This window comes from Dendrobates tinctorius, unplaced genomic scaffold (assembly GCF_039654945.1).
Source record: "Dendrobates tinctorius isolate UK_male_01 unplaced genomic scaffold, ASM3965494v1 ptg000159l, whole genome shotgun sequence".
NCBI lineage: Eukaryota > Metazoa > Chordata > Amphibia > Anura > Dendrobatidae > Dendrobates > Dendrobates tinctorius.
The window spans coordinates 6,875,767-6,892,858 of record NW_027361826.1 but is presented as its reverse complement, the minus strand read 5'-3'; the positions used below and the strand labels follow the sequence as shown (position 1 = coordinate 6,892,858).

Here is a 17,092-nt window from a genome sequence, read left to right as displayed (position 1 = left end):
TGTAGACAGCTATTAAGTCTACAAATTGGCCCCTATATTTATTCCATCTAGTTATTTAGCGATTTTACATTTTACTTCAATCATTTCTTGTTCATCTTTTATTCTTTAGAATTCGTCAGCAGCCAACCAGACTTCGTTACACAAGAAAGAGGCAACTATTTCATATGAACATCTGCAATTTTTGACAGGTAACAGTGAATCTTAACACAGCAGAACTCCTTTGATGCGGCATTAATGAATCGTAATAGTTATCGGATCATATATCACGCTAGATTATTGAACGATCTTGGAAAGGTATTAGAAACTAAACAGCAAGTTAAAAAAATAAAGTTTAGCAAACAATATCAAAATTAATTTTAGCATGCAATATGTTACTAGAATGTTGGTACCGGAAAAAATGGTACCCTTGTCATCAGTGTTTTGGACCAATGTACCATCTGTTTTTTTCTGGTAGGGCATAAGAAAAATCTACAAAACAAAAAAAACACAGTCATTTTTAGTGCATTTCTGATGCAGAAAGCGTATGTACTCCACATATGAAGCTTTGTCAAAGCCAAAAACAGGAAGTGTCAAAAACATGACAAACCAAAAACATACAAAAACCAGAGTGTCAAAAGCACGATAAAAGCGCAATGAAAAAATACAAGTAACTTAATTTACCTAATTAGTTCAGAAATGCTGCAGAAAATCTGAAAACTCAAAAATTGACCAAAAAGCTCATCATGGGAACGTAGCTTCAAGATTATAAAATAACAGATCGGAGGAATTCCATGTGCCATTTTTCATGTGACAGTTGAAGTATAATTTTTTTCTCACTTGTCATCCGTCAGCAGTATGTATACAATCCATTTTTTACAGCAGCAGCTATCATTTACAGGACCAATTTACAGTTTCTTAGGTTATAGACTTGCAATTTAAATAAATACTATTGTGACTCTGTATGGAATCCAATTTTTTTTTTCTACACACTCAGTTGAATGGGTGAATCTCATCTGATTTACAGAAGAAACTAGTGCTGGCTGGATTTTTTTCACACACATGTTCGGTCACTGAAAAAAAACAAACAAAAAAAAAACCCGATCCTCCGCACTGCCCCCCTTGAATAACATTGGCCCGAGTGCTCTCTTTTTTTTTTTTTTTCACGTACAGCACTCAGACCAAAAATATGGTTGTGTAAATGAGCCCTATAACTGGAAATTTCTCATCCAGGCAACACAGTTAAGGAAATGACAAACTTATTTTGTGAGTACACAATTTTTCAATTTTTCTGTATCAACTACAGAAGGAGAATGTTTCATTAAATTTAGAATAGAGTTTGAGTCAATTTTGATTTAATTTTTTTTTTTTTTTTTTAACAATGTAGATTTCGAAGCAAGAAAAGTAGCAAAGCTGAAGAAAGACACAGTAAACACCCAAACTCAAGAGGTAAAAGTAGCAATTATTATTACATCTCCCCACTCCTAATGGTCAGCAAATCTCCAGAAGCTGGGGGATAAAACGCATGGTCCAGGAATGGGCCAAGGCAGGATACGCTGATCACATTGACATCTGCAGCCAATCACTTGCCTCAGTACAGTTGTCAGGTGACTCATCCTGACCTTCTGTCCTGGGGAAAACAACAGGGGCAGTAGTATTGGGCAATGGAGGAATGAACTGGTGAGTAGACGTTCATTTGGTATTTTAAAAAATTTCCTGGCTTTGGTTACATTTTTATTTTAATGGAACCTCTCAGCTGATTGCTGCTGCCTAATCCTGGGACAGCAAGAATCAGAGCCTGGCTGTGTGATTGAAGCCAGTTTCTCTAAAACACATTTCAGAGAAAATATAGTTTGGACATCTGGTCGGGGACCATAGTCTGAGACAAGACTCTCTGGATTTTCGCTGCACCACTCTGAATGATTGAAATTTCTCTCCTATGTGTGTACATAGGAGAGACTTGTGAATCCTCACTTCACGAGCACTGCACGCTGTGAGGATTCACCGGTGCCGGCAATCATGTGACCACAAGTATGCGATATACATAGTCCCAGCCACAATCCGACTCTTTCCAACCTCGCTCAATACATCTGTATTGAGTGAGGCCGTGCCCATCTAGTTGGAATATGGCAGGGAGTATGTATATCGCACATAGAGTGATTGCAGACTTGTAATTTAAGACCTGACAACCCCTTTAACTTTTTCAGCACTTTGTGTAACTCTTCCATGAGATCAAACCAGACTGGACTTGCCTTTGTTAGCGCATAATTAGTCTACTTTTTAGAGTATACAATTTGTACTGAAAATGCATTTTTCTCCTACGCCTCATTGGGGGACACAGAGACAGTGGGTGTTATGCTGCTTGCCACTAGGAGGACACTACACCTTCTCGCTGGATGAGATATCTCCAGTTCATGCTTAGTGTCTGTAGGAGGCACTTGGGTCTGGTTTCAGACCCCACCGTTTTTATTTTATTTTTTAATTTTTCTGTAAATTTTTATTTTTTAATTAACGGAGTGAAGGGGGCGATGGTTCCTTTCTACGGCCCGCTCTCCCCTGAACCAACAACAGGCAAGCACGTGGATTAACCCTTCATGTACACTTTCCTGCGATGTTTGGGGCTGATTCCTCTAGCAATTGGCGATGATCCTTACAACCGGAGTCTGGTAATCCACGGATATGAGGGCAGGCACACGGAATGGAGAAGACTGGACAGCGCTTACTTAGGCACTGAATCAGCCCCATAGCTCTCCATCCCCCTATCATAGGGAGGATCGATTGAGCATGGCCCCTTTAAGAACTCCTCCAGCTCTGCTACATCAGCCCAGAAGGATGAGAACCTGCATCGATGGCCGGACAGCGCTGAGCACTGGAGTGGAGGTATGGGGTTGAGTCCTAGCCCCCTGGGAGAAGCGCTGATGTAGCATCAGTGGCGGTGCACCCCCCCATCGCGACCCTCCCCTCGGCGCTACCGCGGGTAGACCGAAAAATTTAGTCCCCGACTTCCTGGCCTGCTAGGCCTCAATTTTAATAGCGCCGCCCCGCCCACCGGCATCTTCCACGGGTAGGCTCAAAAATTTAGCCCCCGGCTTTTCCGGCCTAATAGGGCGCAATTTGAGTAGCGCCGCCCGCGCTATTATCGCCGCCCCCTCGCCTTGGCGCCTCTCATCCCTGACGAGACGCGCAATCCTAGTCTCGGGGCCATATCTTTTTACCTACAGCCTGCTCTGGACGAGCTGTGAGGCGAGCATTCTACCGGATACCGGGTGACACCGCAGGGACACCACTATTCCTCCCGGAGGACACAGGATAGGACCGGATAAGCTGCATCTGCCCTCAGATTAAAGCTTAACCCCATCCCGGCACGTTCCCTGCAGCTGCAGCAGACTCTGCCGTTAACCCTTTCAGGAGCACTATGTCTCAATCTAAGGAAGCTAAACGGGCTGCTAAAAAGCGCACTGCGTTTTCTTTCCATGTGTACCACTTGCAAGTCTGCCTTACCTAGTGCACAGACTAATCCGTTATGCACTGACTGTGAAACAGCCTGCGCCGCGACCTGCGCTCAGTCGCCCCTCGCCGCCGTTGCTGACGGGCCTCCTGCGTTTAGTACCCCTGAGTGGGCTGCATCCCTGTCACGGTCGGTGGAGTCTGTGATCCAGGCTATATTCTCCCTCCGGGAGGACTCTTTAAGCCAGAAGGCGTTCTTACCCCCGAGGAGGGCTCTGGCGGCGGGCGGGAACCGTCCAGCAGGGTCCGTACTCGTTCAAGGGATGGTCAGGCCTCTAGAAAGCGGACTCATGACGCTTCCCCTAGTCCCGTTCGCGCCTCTGCATCTGCGACTCCGGTCTCTCGCTCTCCCTCTCCTGGAGTTCTCAGCGAGCACGACTCTGAATTCGAGTCTGACACGTCAGCCCCTCAGAATCCCCCAACTGATCAAGAGTCGCTTGATTCTCTTATAGAATCAGTCAACAGGATTCTGAAGTTGGATGAGGATAATGTTCCCGCTCCAGCACATCCTATCTCACTTAAGAAAACCAAGTGTGTGCGCAGGTTATTTACCCGCCATCCGGACTTTAAGGAAGTTGTCCAAAAACCTAGGGATCGTCCGCATAAGCGGTTCACAGGGCAAAAGTCTACTCAGGCTAAATACCCTTTTGATCCAGACCTAATGAAGGATTGGTTACAGTCCCCTCCGGTGGACCCGCCTGTATCGCGCCTTGCTTCAAAAACGCTTCTATCCGTTTCTGAGGGTTCCTCAATCAAAAACCCCTCCGATCGTCAGATTGATTACCTGGCCCGTTCAGTTTTTGAAGCTTCAGGAGCAGCACTTTTTCCATCTTTCTCGGCAATTTGGGTCACTAAAGCAGTGGCCGCTTGGGCAGAGGTCTTGATCACTTCCTTCCAGGGCACCAATCTTCCTCCGGAGGCAACCACGGTCGCCAGGCAGATAATTCACGCAGTGGACTTTGTAGTGGACACCTCTTTTGATGCCGCCAATTGCGCTGCTCAAACTGCCGCTAATGCGATCTCCATTAGAAGAGCACTATGGCTCCGCGACTGGTGGGCGGATGCCACCTCTAAAAGATCGTTGACTTCTCTCCCCTTTCAATCGGGTCGTCTTTTTGGAGAGAAACTAGATCAGCTCATTTCTGATGCTACTGGGGGAAAAAGTAAATTCCTCCCTCAACAAAAAGCTGCTCGGCCGTTTCGCAACCAACAGCCGACGCGCTTTCGATCCTTACGCAACAACTCCAGTTGGTTATCCTCTACCTTCTCTTCCGGATCAGGTCCATCTCCACGCCCAGACAGAGTCTCCCAGGTCTCGTACAGACCTAGCCGCTCTTGGAAACCCAGACCTAGGGCTTCTGGATCCAAGGGAGCCAGATCTCAGATCTACCCAATGACTTGTTGCGGTATCTGGCGGACGCAGACAAAGTAGGCTGTCGCCTACTTTCCTTCAGCCACACCTGGCTCGCGATCGTCCACGACAAGTGGGTCAGGGAGCTGGTGTCCTCCGGATACAAGATAGAGTTTTCCTCTCTCCCTCCAACTCGCTTTTTCTTTTCATCTCCGCCCAAGGGAAAGACAAGAGCCTTCCTTCAGGCTGTTCAGGCTCTCTTAAGAGACGGAGTCATCATTCCGGTCCCTCATCACGAGAGGTTCAGAGGATTTTATTCAAACCTCTTTGTGGTTCCAAAGAAGGACGGCACGATGCGACCCATTCTGGATCTCAAACTGTTAAATCAGTTTGTCACGGTTCGGCGATTCCAAATGGAATCTCTCCGATCAGTTGTCGCTTCCATGGAAAAAGGAGAGTTTCTAGCATCCACGACATCAAGGACACTTACCTTCACATTCCGATCTGCCCGTATCACCAGCAGTTCCTGCGTTTTGCAATTCACGAGGAACACTTCCAGTTCGTTGCCTTGCCCTTAGGACTCGCCACTGCCCCCATGGTCTTTACCAAGGTCATGACAGCTGTCATGGCCATTCTTCACTCTCGGGGAGTAGTAGTGTTACCGTATCTGGACGACCTGCTCATCAAGGGTCCGTCCCTTTCAGCCTGCGAAGAATCTGTGGAGATAACAGTAAATACAGTTTCACGCCTGGGGTGGAAGATAAACTTCGCAAAGTCTTCCCCGAAACCGGCTCAGCAGATTTCCTTTTTAGGAATGATCTTGGACACTTCCCACAGGTTGGTCATTCTCCCTCCAGAAAAGACGCAAGCCTTACAACAGGCAGTGCGGACTCTTTCCCATTCAGGTTCTCACTCCATTCGTTTCAGCATGAGAGTTCTCGGAAAAATGGTGGCTGCCATGGAAGCAGTACCATTTGCACAGTTCCATCTCCGTCCCTTACAACACGCGTTGCTGTTAGCTTGGGACAAGAACCCGTTCTCCCTGGACCGTCGGATCCTTCTGCCCCTGCGGGTCAGACAAGCCCTCAGGTTGTGGACTCTGAGGTCCTCCCTGAATCAAGGGAGGTCTTTCCTCCCATTAAGATGGTTGGTAGTAACCACCGACGCAAGTTTTCTCGGCTGGGGTGAGGTCTTTTGTCACCACACGGCTCAGGGTCGTTGCTCGACCCGAGAATCACGTCTCCCCATCAACATTTTGGAGATACGAGCGATCAGATTTGCTCTACAGAGTTTCCACCATCTCCTCGCAGGTCACCCCATCAGGATCCAAATAGGACAACGCCACGGCTGTAGCGTATATCAACCGCTAGGGAGGTACCCAGAGCAGGATGGCCATGCACGAAGTGAGTCACATCCTCCATTGGGCCGAGACCAACCATTCACCCATCTCAGCAATTCACATCCCTGGCGTCGAAAATTGGGTGGCAGATTTTCTCAGTCGCCAAGGCATTGCCTCGGGAGAGTGGTCTCTTCATCCGGAAGTCTTTCACCACATTTGTCTTCGTTGGGGGACTCCAGATTGGCCTCCAGACTGAACAATAAGGTGTCTCAGTTAATTGCCCGATCGCGCGATCCATGCGCCATCGGAGCGGACGCCCTAGTTCTGCCATGGCACCGGTTCAGGCTCCCATACATCTTTCCCCCTCTTCCCTTGCTTCCGAGGATCATCATGAAGATCAAAGCAGAGGGGGTACCAGTGATCCTAGTGGCGCCAGATTGGCCGAGCATGGTATGCAGAACTAATACAGCTAGTCGCCGATGTCCCCTGGCGACTTCCAGATCACACGGATCTGCTTTCTCAGGGCCCGATTTACCACCAGAACTCGGGGCTCTGTCTTTGACGGCTTGGCCGTTGAATCCTGGATTTTAGCACAGGCTGGATTCTCTCTCGACATGATTTCCACCATGATTAGTGCTTGGAAGCCTTTATCCAGGCGTATCTATCACCGCACCTGGAAAATCTTCTTTTCATGGTGCAAGGATCATGGTCATTCCCCTCTGGTGTTCTCCATCCTGGGCATATTGGAGTTCCTTCAATCCAGATTAAAATCAGGCCTCATGCTTAGCTCTCTCAAGGGCCAAATTTCGGCATTGTCAGTGCTTTTCCAGCGAAAAACTGCCACCAAGCCTCAGGTCAGGACGTTTATTCAAGGAGTTTCCCATGTGACGCCTCCTTATAGAAGGCCATTGGAATCATGGGACCTTAATCTGGTTTTCGGGGCCTTACAGGAGGATACTTTTGAACCGCTGCAGGACGTGTCATTGACCATCCTCTCTTGGAAAGTGGTCTTTCTAGTGGCAATTACGTCAATCAGACGAGTTTCGGAATTGGCAGCTCTGTCCTACCGTTCTCCGATCCTGAATTTTCATCAGGACAAGGTAGTTCTTAGGACGCCCCCGTCCTTCCTGCCCAAGGTCGTTTCCTCTTTCCATCTCAACGAGGAAATTGTTTTGCCTTCCTTTTGTCCGGCGCCAGTCCATCGCATTGAGAAGGCCCTCCACACCCTGGATGTGGTTAGGGCGCTGAGACTGTACATCTTGTGGACGGCTCCCTTCCGCATGTCAGATGCCCTATTCATACTTCCTGAAGGGCATAGGAAGGGCCTAGCTGCTTCAAAAGAAACGCTAGCCATGTGGATTCGCTCAGTGATTCAGGAATCCTACCGTGTCAGGAATACGCCTGTCCCAGCCGGGATTAAAGCGCACTCTACCCGGTCAGTGGGCGCATCTTGGGTCACTCGGCACCAGGCCTCGGCACAACAGGTCTGCAAGGCTGCAACTTTGTCCAGTCTGCATACTTTTACAAAACATTACCAAATTCATTCTCAGGCCTCTGCGGATGCAGCTCTCGGCAGACGCATCCTGCAATCGGCAGTACCTCAGTGTTGACTCAGTGGTACATGAGGTATTAGCAGATGTATGCTCCCCAACCAGGGACTGCTTTAGGACGTCCCACTGTCTCTGTGTCCCCCAATGAGGCGTAGGAGAAATAGGGATTTTTGTGTATCACCGTAAAATCCTTTTCTCCGAGCCATTCATTGGGGGACACAGCACCCGCCCTGTTTAGCCTACTGGCTGATTTGTAGCATTCTTAGGTTTTGACATAGTTATGGTTATTGTTGACTGTTTAACCTCCTACTGCTTTTTCACTGAACTGGAGATATCTCATCCAGCGAGAGGGTGTATACTGCAGGGGAGGAGTTCACTTTTTTTCTGGTTTACTTAGTGTCCTCCTAGTGGCAAGCAGCATAACAAGCACTGTCTCTGTGTCCCTCAATGAATGGCTCGGAGAAAAGGATTTTACGGTGAGTACACAAAAATCCTTATTTTACAATGGAGTCATGCTCTTATTGCCATTTCTACACAATTGTGGTAAAAAGTTATTTTATTTTTCATGACTATCACCTATAATATCTTGATCAGCGGGTGTCCAACCATTGAGACCCCTTCAGTGATTGACTGAATGGGGAATGGTTTGCCCTGTTAGAATGATGCGGCAGTGCACGTGCTCAGCTTGTTCTCTATTCTTTGCCTTTGGGGCTTCCTGGCAGCCTCATTGAGAATGTATGACTGCAGATAAAAGTTCCCCGTCAGTGCTTAAAATGTTGCTTTCTGTAAATTGATTGGTGCGGTTCCCGAGTGATCAGGCACCCACTGATCAGATAGATGTATAGGGGATAACTTATTTTCATTGGACAAACCCTTAAAAGGCTCCTCAAGTCATTTGTAACTATCTACAGACTTAAGAAGTGCGTTGTGTTTTCAAAATTTCTCTAACCACATAACGTTTCTCTATTACTTGCAGTGTCATTCAGCTTCGCATAAAACAAACGTTGTACACATGGCGTTCAACCTGCATGGACACAGTCCTCTGGTTCAGTATTACCTGGAAAAGCAGAAAGCGGACTCACAAGCCGGCGTGAGCGTCCTAGTGCACTGGACCGAGACTCAGAAGCCGGCGTGAGCGTCCTAGTGCACTGGACCGAGACTCAGAAGCCGGCGTGAGCGTCCTGGTGCACAGGACCAAGACTCAGAAGCCGGCGTGAGCGTCCTGGTGCATAGGACTGAGACTCAGAAGCCAGCGTGAGCGTCCTAGTGCACAGGACCGTGACTCAGAAGCCGGCGTGAGCGTCCTAGTGCACAGGACTGAGACTCAGAATCTGGCGTGAGTGTCCTAGTGCATAGGACTGAGACTCAGAAGCCGGCGTGAGCATCCTAGTGCACAGGACCATGACTCAGAAGCCGGCGTGAGCGTCCTAGTGCACGGGACCGAGACTCAGAAACAGATACCATATCCTGTCCAAGAAGGCTTATATCCGCTTTATATTTTGTAATTGTCCTGTTTCCTAAATAGTTAGTAATTTATTCATTGTTATGTAAATATATCTCATTTTTTAAAACTCCAAAACCTATTGTTGGATACGGATTTTTGATAAGATAAAGGAAGAGAGATGTGTTAGGACTTAGGCTGGTTTCACATTTGCGTTTTTTAGCGCTGGAAAAAAACGCATACGTGCGCATGCGATTTTTCCCCTATATTTAACATGGGTGCGCATACCTGCGCACTTGTAAGCGCATGTATGCGATTTTCATGCGCTGCGTTTTTTTGGGGTGTGCGTTGGTATTTTCCAGACGCTGCATGTTGCATTTTTTGGCCCTTGAAAAAATCGCATGCGCACGTATGCGCACGTTTTGCGCTAAAAATGGCCATTATAGCCTATGGATGCGCATACGTGCGCACTGGCATGCGCAGGTATGCGCTTTTTTAGCGCAGCGTTTTTTGGGTGGTGTCCACTTTTTATCCTAGTTAGAATCTTCTAAAGTCCAAAAAAAAAAGGCTATATAAAGGAGGTGCCTGCCAAAACTCTGCCACTACTACACTAGACAGATTGAAGAGCAGACATTCAACCAAGAACCCATTATATCAGCGAAGAATGTGAGTATATTACATTATATGCCTGTCCTTTTAAATTATGTATGTACTAATGATTTTTATTATTTTTACATGCAGTATGTCTTCAGAATCGGAGTATTCCCCATCGCGGCAGGAATTGGCGCAAGCAGACCGTGAGGTGATTATTTTCGTGCATCTGGTAAGTATATCTGCTGCTTCTCCAAATCTCTTACGTTTTTTTCAACTTTCAGACATCGTCATCATCATCTGCGGACGGGAATAGTGAGGGCGAACAGCAGGAGCAGCGAAGCCAATTCCCGGTGGTTATACGTAATGTAAGTATCAAATGATTTGTAATGTTTTTTTTTTTTTTTTATCTTCTATTTTTACTCTTTTTTTTGTTTCTTTTTTTGTAACTTTTTAGTCAATTTAAATTTGATTATTCTAATGAATGTGTTTTGTCTAGGTTCCACAACGGGATGAAGACGTCTACCTGGATAATGAGCAGCTCATCAGCCTGGTCCAGGAGCGTTCGCCGTTGTGGGACAGCCGTGACCGGCTGTACAAGGACAATGTGGTGACACGGCGGCTATGGAATGAGGTGGCCGCAGCGTTGATGGATGGCTGGGACAGCGCCACAGCATCCGCCAAAAAGGCGTTTAGTGAGTATTTCCCTGCTCTGTATTGTGCCGCAGTGACTGTTGTCCTTGACGGCACTGTTGGGTTTCGTGCTAGGCGTATTCTAGCAGGAAACCCAACAGTGTCATCGTGGTCTACAGTGACTGCTTTGAGTATTGTATTGCTACATTGTGCCGCAGTGACTGTTGTCCTTGACGGCACTGTTGGGTTTCGTGCTAGGCGTATTCTAGCAGGAAACCCAACAGTGTCATCGTGGTCTACAGTGACTGCTTTGAGTATTGTATTGCTACATTGTGCCGCAGTGACTGTTGTCCTTGACGGCACTGTTGGGTTTCGTGCTAGGCGTATTCTAGCAGGAAACCCAACAGTGTCATCGTGGTCTACAGTGACTGCTTTGAGTATTGTATTGCTACATTGTGCCGCAGTGACTGTTGTCCTTGACGGCACTGTTGGGTTTCGTGCTAGGCGTATTCTAGCAGGAAACCCAACAGTGTCATCGTGGTCTACAGTGACTGCTTTGAGTATTGTATTGCTACATTGTGCCGCAGTGACTGTTGTCCTTGACGGCACTGTTGGGTTTCGTGCTAGGCGTATTCTAGCAGGAAACCCAACAGTGTCATCGTGGTCTACAGTGACTGCTTTGAGTATTGTATTGCTACATTGTGCCGCAGTGACTGTTGTCCTTGACGGCACTGTTGGGTTTCGTGCTAGGCGTATTCTAGCAGGAAACCCAACAGTGTCATCGTGGTCTACAGTGACTGCTTTGAGTATTGTATTGCTACATTGTGCCGCAGTGACTGTTGTCCTTGACGGCACTGTTGGGTTTCGTGCTAGGCGTATTCTAGCAGGAAACCCAACAGTGTCATCGTGGTCTACAGTGACTGCTTTGAGTATTGTATTGCTACATTGTGCCGCAGTGACTGTTGTCCTTGACGGCACTGTTGGGTTTCGTGCTAGGCGTATTCTAGCAGGAAACCCAACAGTGTCATCGTGGTCTACAGTGACTGCTTTGAGTATTGTATTGCTACATTGTGCCGCAGTGACTGTTGTCCTTGACGGCACTGTTGGGTTTCGTGCTAGGCGTATTCTAGCAGGAAACCCAACAGTGTCATCGTGGTCTACAGTGACTGCTTTGAGTATTGTATTGCTACATTGTGCCGCAGTGACTGTTGTCCTTGACGGCACTGTTGGGTTTCGTGCTAGGCGTATTCTAGCAGGAAACCCAACAGTGTCATCGTGGTCTACAGTGACTGCTTTGAGTATTGTATTGCTACATTGTGCCGCAGTGACTGTTGTCCTTGACGGCACTGTTGGGTTTCGTGCTAGGTGTATTCTAGCAGGAAACCCAACAGTGTCATCGGGGTGTACAGTGACTGCTTTGAGTATTGTATTGCTAAATTGTGAAGCAGTGACTGTTGTCCTTGACGGCACTGTTTTTTTTTATCAACAGTGGACAAAGTCCGAACACGTTGGCGTTCGATCAAGGACCGCTTCAACAGTGATGTTCGTGCTGAGGGCCAGGTTCGCAGTGGATCTGCGTCAAGGACCAGAACTAGATACCGTCACTATCACGCGTTGCAGTTCCTAAGACCGGTCCTTGCCACAAGATCGTAAGTATTATACATTTTGGGTTTTTATTTTTATTAATCTGTGTTTTTCTAATCCACAGCTGATGCTTCTTGTAAAGGCATGGTAGTAATGATTTTCCTTTCTTCCACAGCACCTGGAGCAGCACCCTGCAACCTGGCCCTGGAGCGGTCCTTCCTCGGACGTCCTCTGACCCGTCCCAGCCATCCGACAGCCAGGAAGCACCTTGCAGGTCCCACACACACACAGCTGGTGACCAGGAAGCTGGGCCATCAGGTGTTCCCCTGTCCCAGGTCTCTGCCACTGGTTATGCGGGCACTACCCGCCAGCGGCAGAGGGCCTTGGACAGGAATGTCTTGCCCGAGTTTATGCATTTGAGCGAGACATTTAATTCCAGCCTCAAGTCACTGTCCGACAGAGTTGAAAGCGGTTTTGCACTGATGGAACGTGGTTTTAACCACTTTGAACACCGCTTCAATTCTGTAGAACAGCGCCTTGACCGTCTGGAGGCCGACCTCAACAGACCAGCACACCATTTTTTTAGTAAGATTGAAAAGGGCATGGCGGAACACCTTAGTCCTGATCAACAGCTGAATGTGCTGCAGGCCTGCAACAATGCTTTCTTGCAGGCTATGCAGCATAATCGGTACGGTCAGCAGTCAGTGGTGTCCTTTCCACCTGTGCCACCATTGACTCGCTTCACCTCACTACCGACTTGTGCTGCATACCACTGCACGGACACCTCTCTTCAAAGGCTGGACACCCACCGTTACACCACCACAAGTCTGAGTGCAGCTGGTCACTTCACCGACACCACCATGGCAAGCGCTGCTCCTGTCTGGAGCACCACCGCCAATCCCATGCATGCGTGGAGCTCAGCCACCACTAGGCAAACATGGAACAGCCCTGCCGCTACAACAACATGTAGTAGCCCTGCCACCACCACTCTGCAAACCTGGGCCATCACTGCCGCCACCAGTCCTCCTGCAAGGACGAGCACTGACCAAGAAGAGCAGCATCAGCCACCTCAGCAGCAGCAGCCAACTCAGCAGCCGCCACCTCAGCAGCAGCAGCCACCTCAGCAGCAGCCGCCACCTCAGCAGCAGCAGCAACCACCTCAGCAGCAGCCGCCACCTCAGCAGCAGCAGCAACCACCTCAGCAGCAGCAACCACCTCAGCAGCAGCTGCCACCTCAGCAGCAGCCGCCACCTCAGCAGCAGCCGCAACCTCTGCAGCAGCAGCCGCCACCTCAGCAGCAGCAGCCATACCAGCAGACGGGGGACCTACATTCCATATTTGCCCCTACTTCAAGGCGAAATCAATCAAGGCGGGCATTGGGCCAAAGTCGGTCCAGGCACACAAGCCTACGGCGACATGCCATTACAACTAATGTAACTGAACAGATTTCCTCTCCTACAAGTGTTCCAAGTTTAATTCCCTTAACTGGACTACCTTCCCCCACAAGTTTTGTTGCCCCTTCCCCTCAAACACCGTCTTCAACTGCAAGTGTTGCATATTCCCTGCACACCCCCAAATTGAAACCATCTGCCCCCAAACGCCGTAAAAAATAATTTTTAAATTTTTTTTTTGTGATAAAAAATAAATTTACATTTGTGGTTCACCATTAATAAGTTTCATTAATGTTGTTTGCGCCGCTCACACACACTGATGGGTAAATACATGTTAAAAACCAACCCAAGGGCTAGTATAGTCATATGTGAAATAACATGGACTAGTATAGTCATTCCAAGGCCTAGTGTAATAACTCTAGTTTTACCAAATAGAATCTGGTTTCATGAAAAACAAATTGTTGAAACTTGTCTAAAAAATAAAGTTTCTTTCTAGTTTCACCACTTTGTTTTTAGTGAAACAAGATGCTAGTTGTTTAAAATGCTAGTTGTTAAAAATCGAGTTATTACAGTAGGCCTTGGTATGACTATACTAGGCCGTGGTATTTCACATATACTACTAGCCCCAAGGCCTAGTATACTCATATTTGAAATACCACGGCCTAGTATAGTCATTCCAAGGCCTAGTGTAATAACTCTAGTTTTACAAAATAGAATCTGGTTTCATGAAAAACAAACTGTTGAAACTTGTCTAAAAAATAAGTTTCTTTCTAGTTTCACCAGTTTGTTTTTGGTGAAACAAGATGCTAGTTGTTAAAAATCGAGTTATTACAGTAGGCCTTGGTATGACTATACTAGGCCGTGGTATTTCACATATACTACTAGCCCCAAGGCCTAGTATACTCATATTTGAAATACCACGGCCTAGTATAGTCATTCCAAGGCCTAGTGTAATAACTCTAGTTTTACAAAATAGAATCTGGTTTCATGAAAAACAAACTGTTGAAACTTGTCTAAAAAATAAGTTTCTTTCAAGTTTCACCAGTTTGTTTTTGGTGAAACAAGATGCTAGTTGTTAAAAATCGAGTTATTACAGTAGGCCTTGGTATGACTATACTAGGCCGTGGTATTTCACATATTACTATACTACTAGCCCCAAGGCCTAGTATACTCATATTTGAAATACCACGGCCTAGTATAGTCATTCAAAGGCCTAGTGTAATAACTTTTAATGGAGCAGATTACATTCATCCACTCAATGCTGACTTGTATTCCCCATGGACTTTCATTGGGGTTGGGTTTTGAGTGTTGTGTTTTGAGAAAATCACATACTTTGTTTTAAACTATTTGCACAATTTTATCTTGAAAAAAAATGGTTTCCTGATTCATGGCCTGCAGCTTTGCTCATTCCAATATATTTAACGCAGACTAGCAATGCTGCATTTTAACTCGTATGTGTATTTACCTGCCCAGGTGTGTGAACATAACAAAATTCAGTTATACATGGGAAGTTTTTTAATTAATCGGAGTTTAAAAAATATAGTGCACTCAGTAATGGTATCAAATAAGGATTTTTATTACCATAAACAACAACATTACACCATTTCATCTTGCCAGTGCACCCGTCCTACATCAGAAATAAAGTAGGCCGCAAATTTGTCCCTCATTTGGCCAACTTCAACGGATGACCTGAGAGTGTGCTGAGTGAATTCAGGCAATGGGTTAGGAGCATCATCGTCCAGTTCAAAGGTCGGGTGCTCTTTAGCCATCACAAAGTTATGTAGAACCACACAGGCCTTCACCACCTCATCGACTGTTTCAAGTTTAAGATTAATGGCCGTGCCCAGAATTCGCCATCTGGAAACAAGAATCCCAAAAGCACACTCGACAGTTCTTCTGGCCCTGGTCAGCCTGTAATTAAAAATTTTTTTGGTGTGGTCCAAGTCCCGGCTGGAGTAGGGTTTCAGTAAGTTTCCGCACATTTGAAAAGCCTCATCGCCAACCATTACAAAGGGCAGTGGCGGAGCTTCGGTGTGAGGAAGAGGCCGTGGCATAGGGAAATTAAATTGGTTGCCATACAACCTCCGGCCCATGTCTGAGTTTTTAAAAGCCTGCGAGTCATTACCACGGCCAAATGCTCCAATGTCCACTGCTACAAACATACATCCGGCATCCGCAATTGCAATGAGTACTATTGAAAAGTACTTTTTGTAATTATAGTACTCAGATCCCGTTCTTTGGGGTTTGATGATCCGTATGTGTTTCCCATCAACAGCTCCCAAACAGTTGGGAAAATTGCATACTGTCCAGAATTTGTCAGCAATTTCCATCCACTTTTCAGCGGTGGGCAGGGGCATAAATTCTGGGCAAAGAACATTCCAGAGAGCCCGGCAGGTGTCAGCAACAATTCCAGACAAGGTAGAGATTCCAATACGGTACTGGAAGTGTAGTGAGGATAGGGTTTCTCCAGTCGCCAGGAATCTGTGAACAGACAAAGAAGTAAAATTAATATTTATGTATATTATTTTTAAAAACTATAAAAAAAATATTAGTACATTCACGAAAACTAATTACCCAAGGTTTTGAATACTAAATTTACAAAAAAAAACATCAGACCACACCCCTTTGTTTTTAAAACATACCGTAATGTCACCAGTAGCCGTTCCTCAGGAGGAATCGCACGACGGAGCTGTGTGTCCTGTCTCCGGATGGATTGTTGGACACGAGCAAGCAAATCCATGAAACTTTCGTGGGACATCCGGATATAATCAGTAAATTTCTCCGGGTTTGCACGTAGCTCGCTGTAGAGGGTGTGGTATGCCCCACGGCTCTCCCGGAGTTCAACAATCGGATGTATCCACATACGCCGCCGTCTTCGCTGCCTCTCTCTCTTCCTTTGTTCATGGCAAGCAACTGCATACGCCTGAGCCATCGCGATGTCCAAATCCAAGTTGAAGTGAAAACTCTTCCAGCGCAGATCCATGGTCACGAGAAGAATCAAGCAAATGTGAAGAATACTGTAGACAGGGTGTATATATATTAACATACCACACCCACAATGAAGTCCCATTGGTCTTGTGTGTTGTTGAATGGTTGTTTTTTCTTTTTTGTGGGGTTTTTCCAAAATCTGTAAAAAAAACGCAAACGCACAAAAAACGCATACAAACGCGCAAAAACGCTGCGTTTTTTTCCTGCATGCGCATTAAAATGCTGGAAAAAAACGCAGCGTTTGTATGCATTTGTATGCGTTTTTTTAATGCGTTTTTTTGCGGGAAAAACGCGCTGCAAAAAAAAGCAAGTGTGAAACTAGCCTTAACGCAGTTATCATAAGCATAAATTACCTTATCTCAGGTTAAGTTGAGTTTCCACAAACACTGATATTTCCGTTCCAGTTGCTGAATAATGCTGCTGTTACCACAATATTTCTTCAATAGGGGCTTTCTCACACTGCCGTATGACATGGCTGAGCACTATGAGATGTTTTATCGTATTGCACTCGGCCCAGTGTTATACTATGGAGCAGTACAGATCTGATGTTTTTCTCATGCTGATTCAGCATAAGAAAAAAAAAATTGCAGCACGCTGCGAGTGCATCCTATGATTGCATTGCACTCACCCATACAAGACTATAGATGTGTGAAACCTCGGACTGCACTCGAATGATATCCAAGTGCAGTCTAATTACTGTGGACACCGGCAATGGAGGTGATGGAAAGATTACTTTCTCCG

The 17,092-nt window shown here is 46.5% G+C and overlaps 1 protein-coding gene across 1 annotated transcript in view; it reads left to right on the top strand.

Moving 5' to 3' along the window:
- FAM227A (family with sequence similarity 227 member A) overlaps positions 1 to 9,302 on the top strand; it is a 100,230-nt gene extending 90,928 nt beyond the window's left edge. The window contains exons 12-14 of the mRNA XM_073549461.1: positions 110 to 188; positions 1,364 to 1,425; positions 8,700 to 9,302. Coding sequence (XP_073405562.1) covers positions 110 to 188; positions 1,364 to 1,425; positions 8,700 to 8,858 — 300 coding nt within the window. The 3' untranslated portion in view covers positions 8,859 to 9,302. The remainder of the gene's footprint in view (positions 1 to 109; positions 189 to 1,363; positions 1,426 to 8,699) is intronic.
- Positions 9,303 to 17,092: the final 7,790 nt, after the last annotated feature.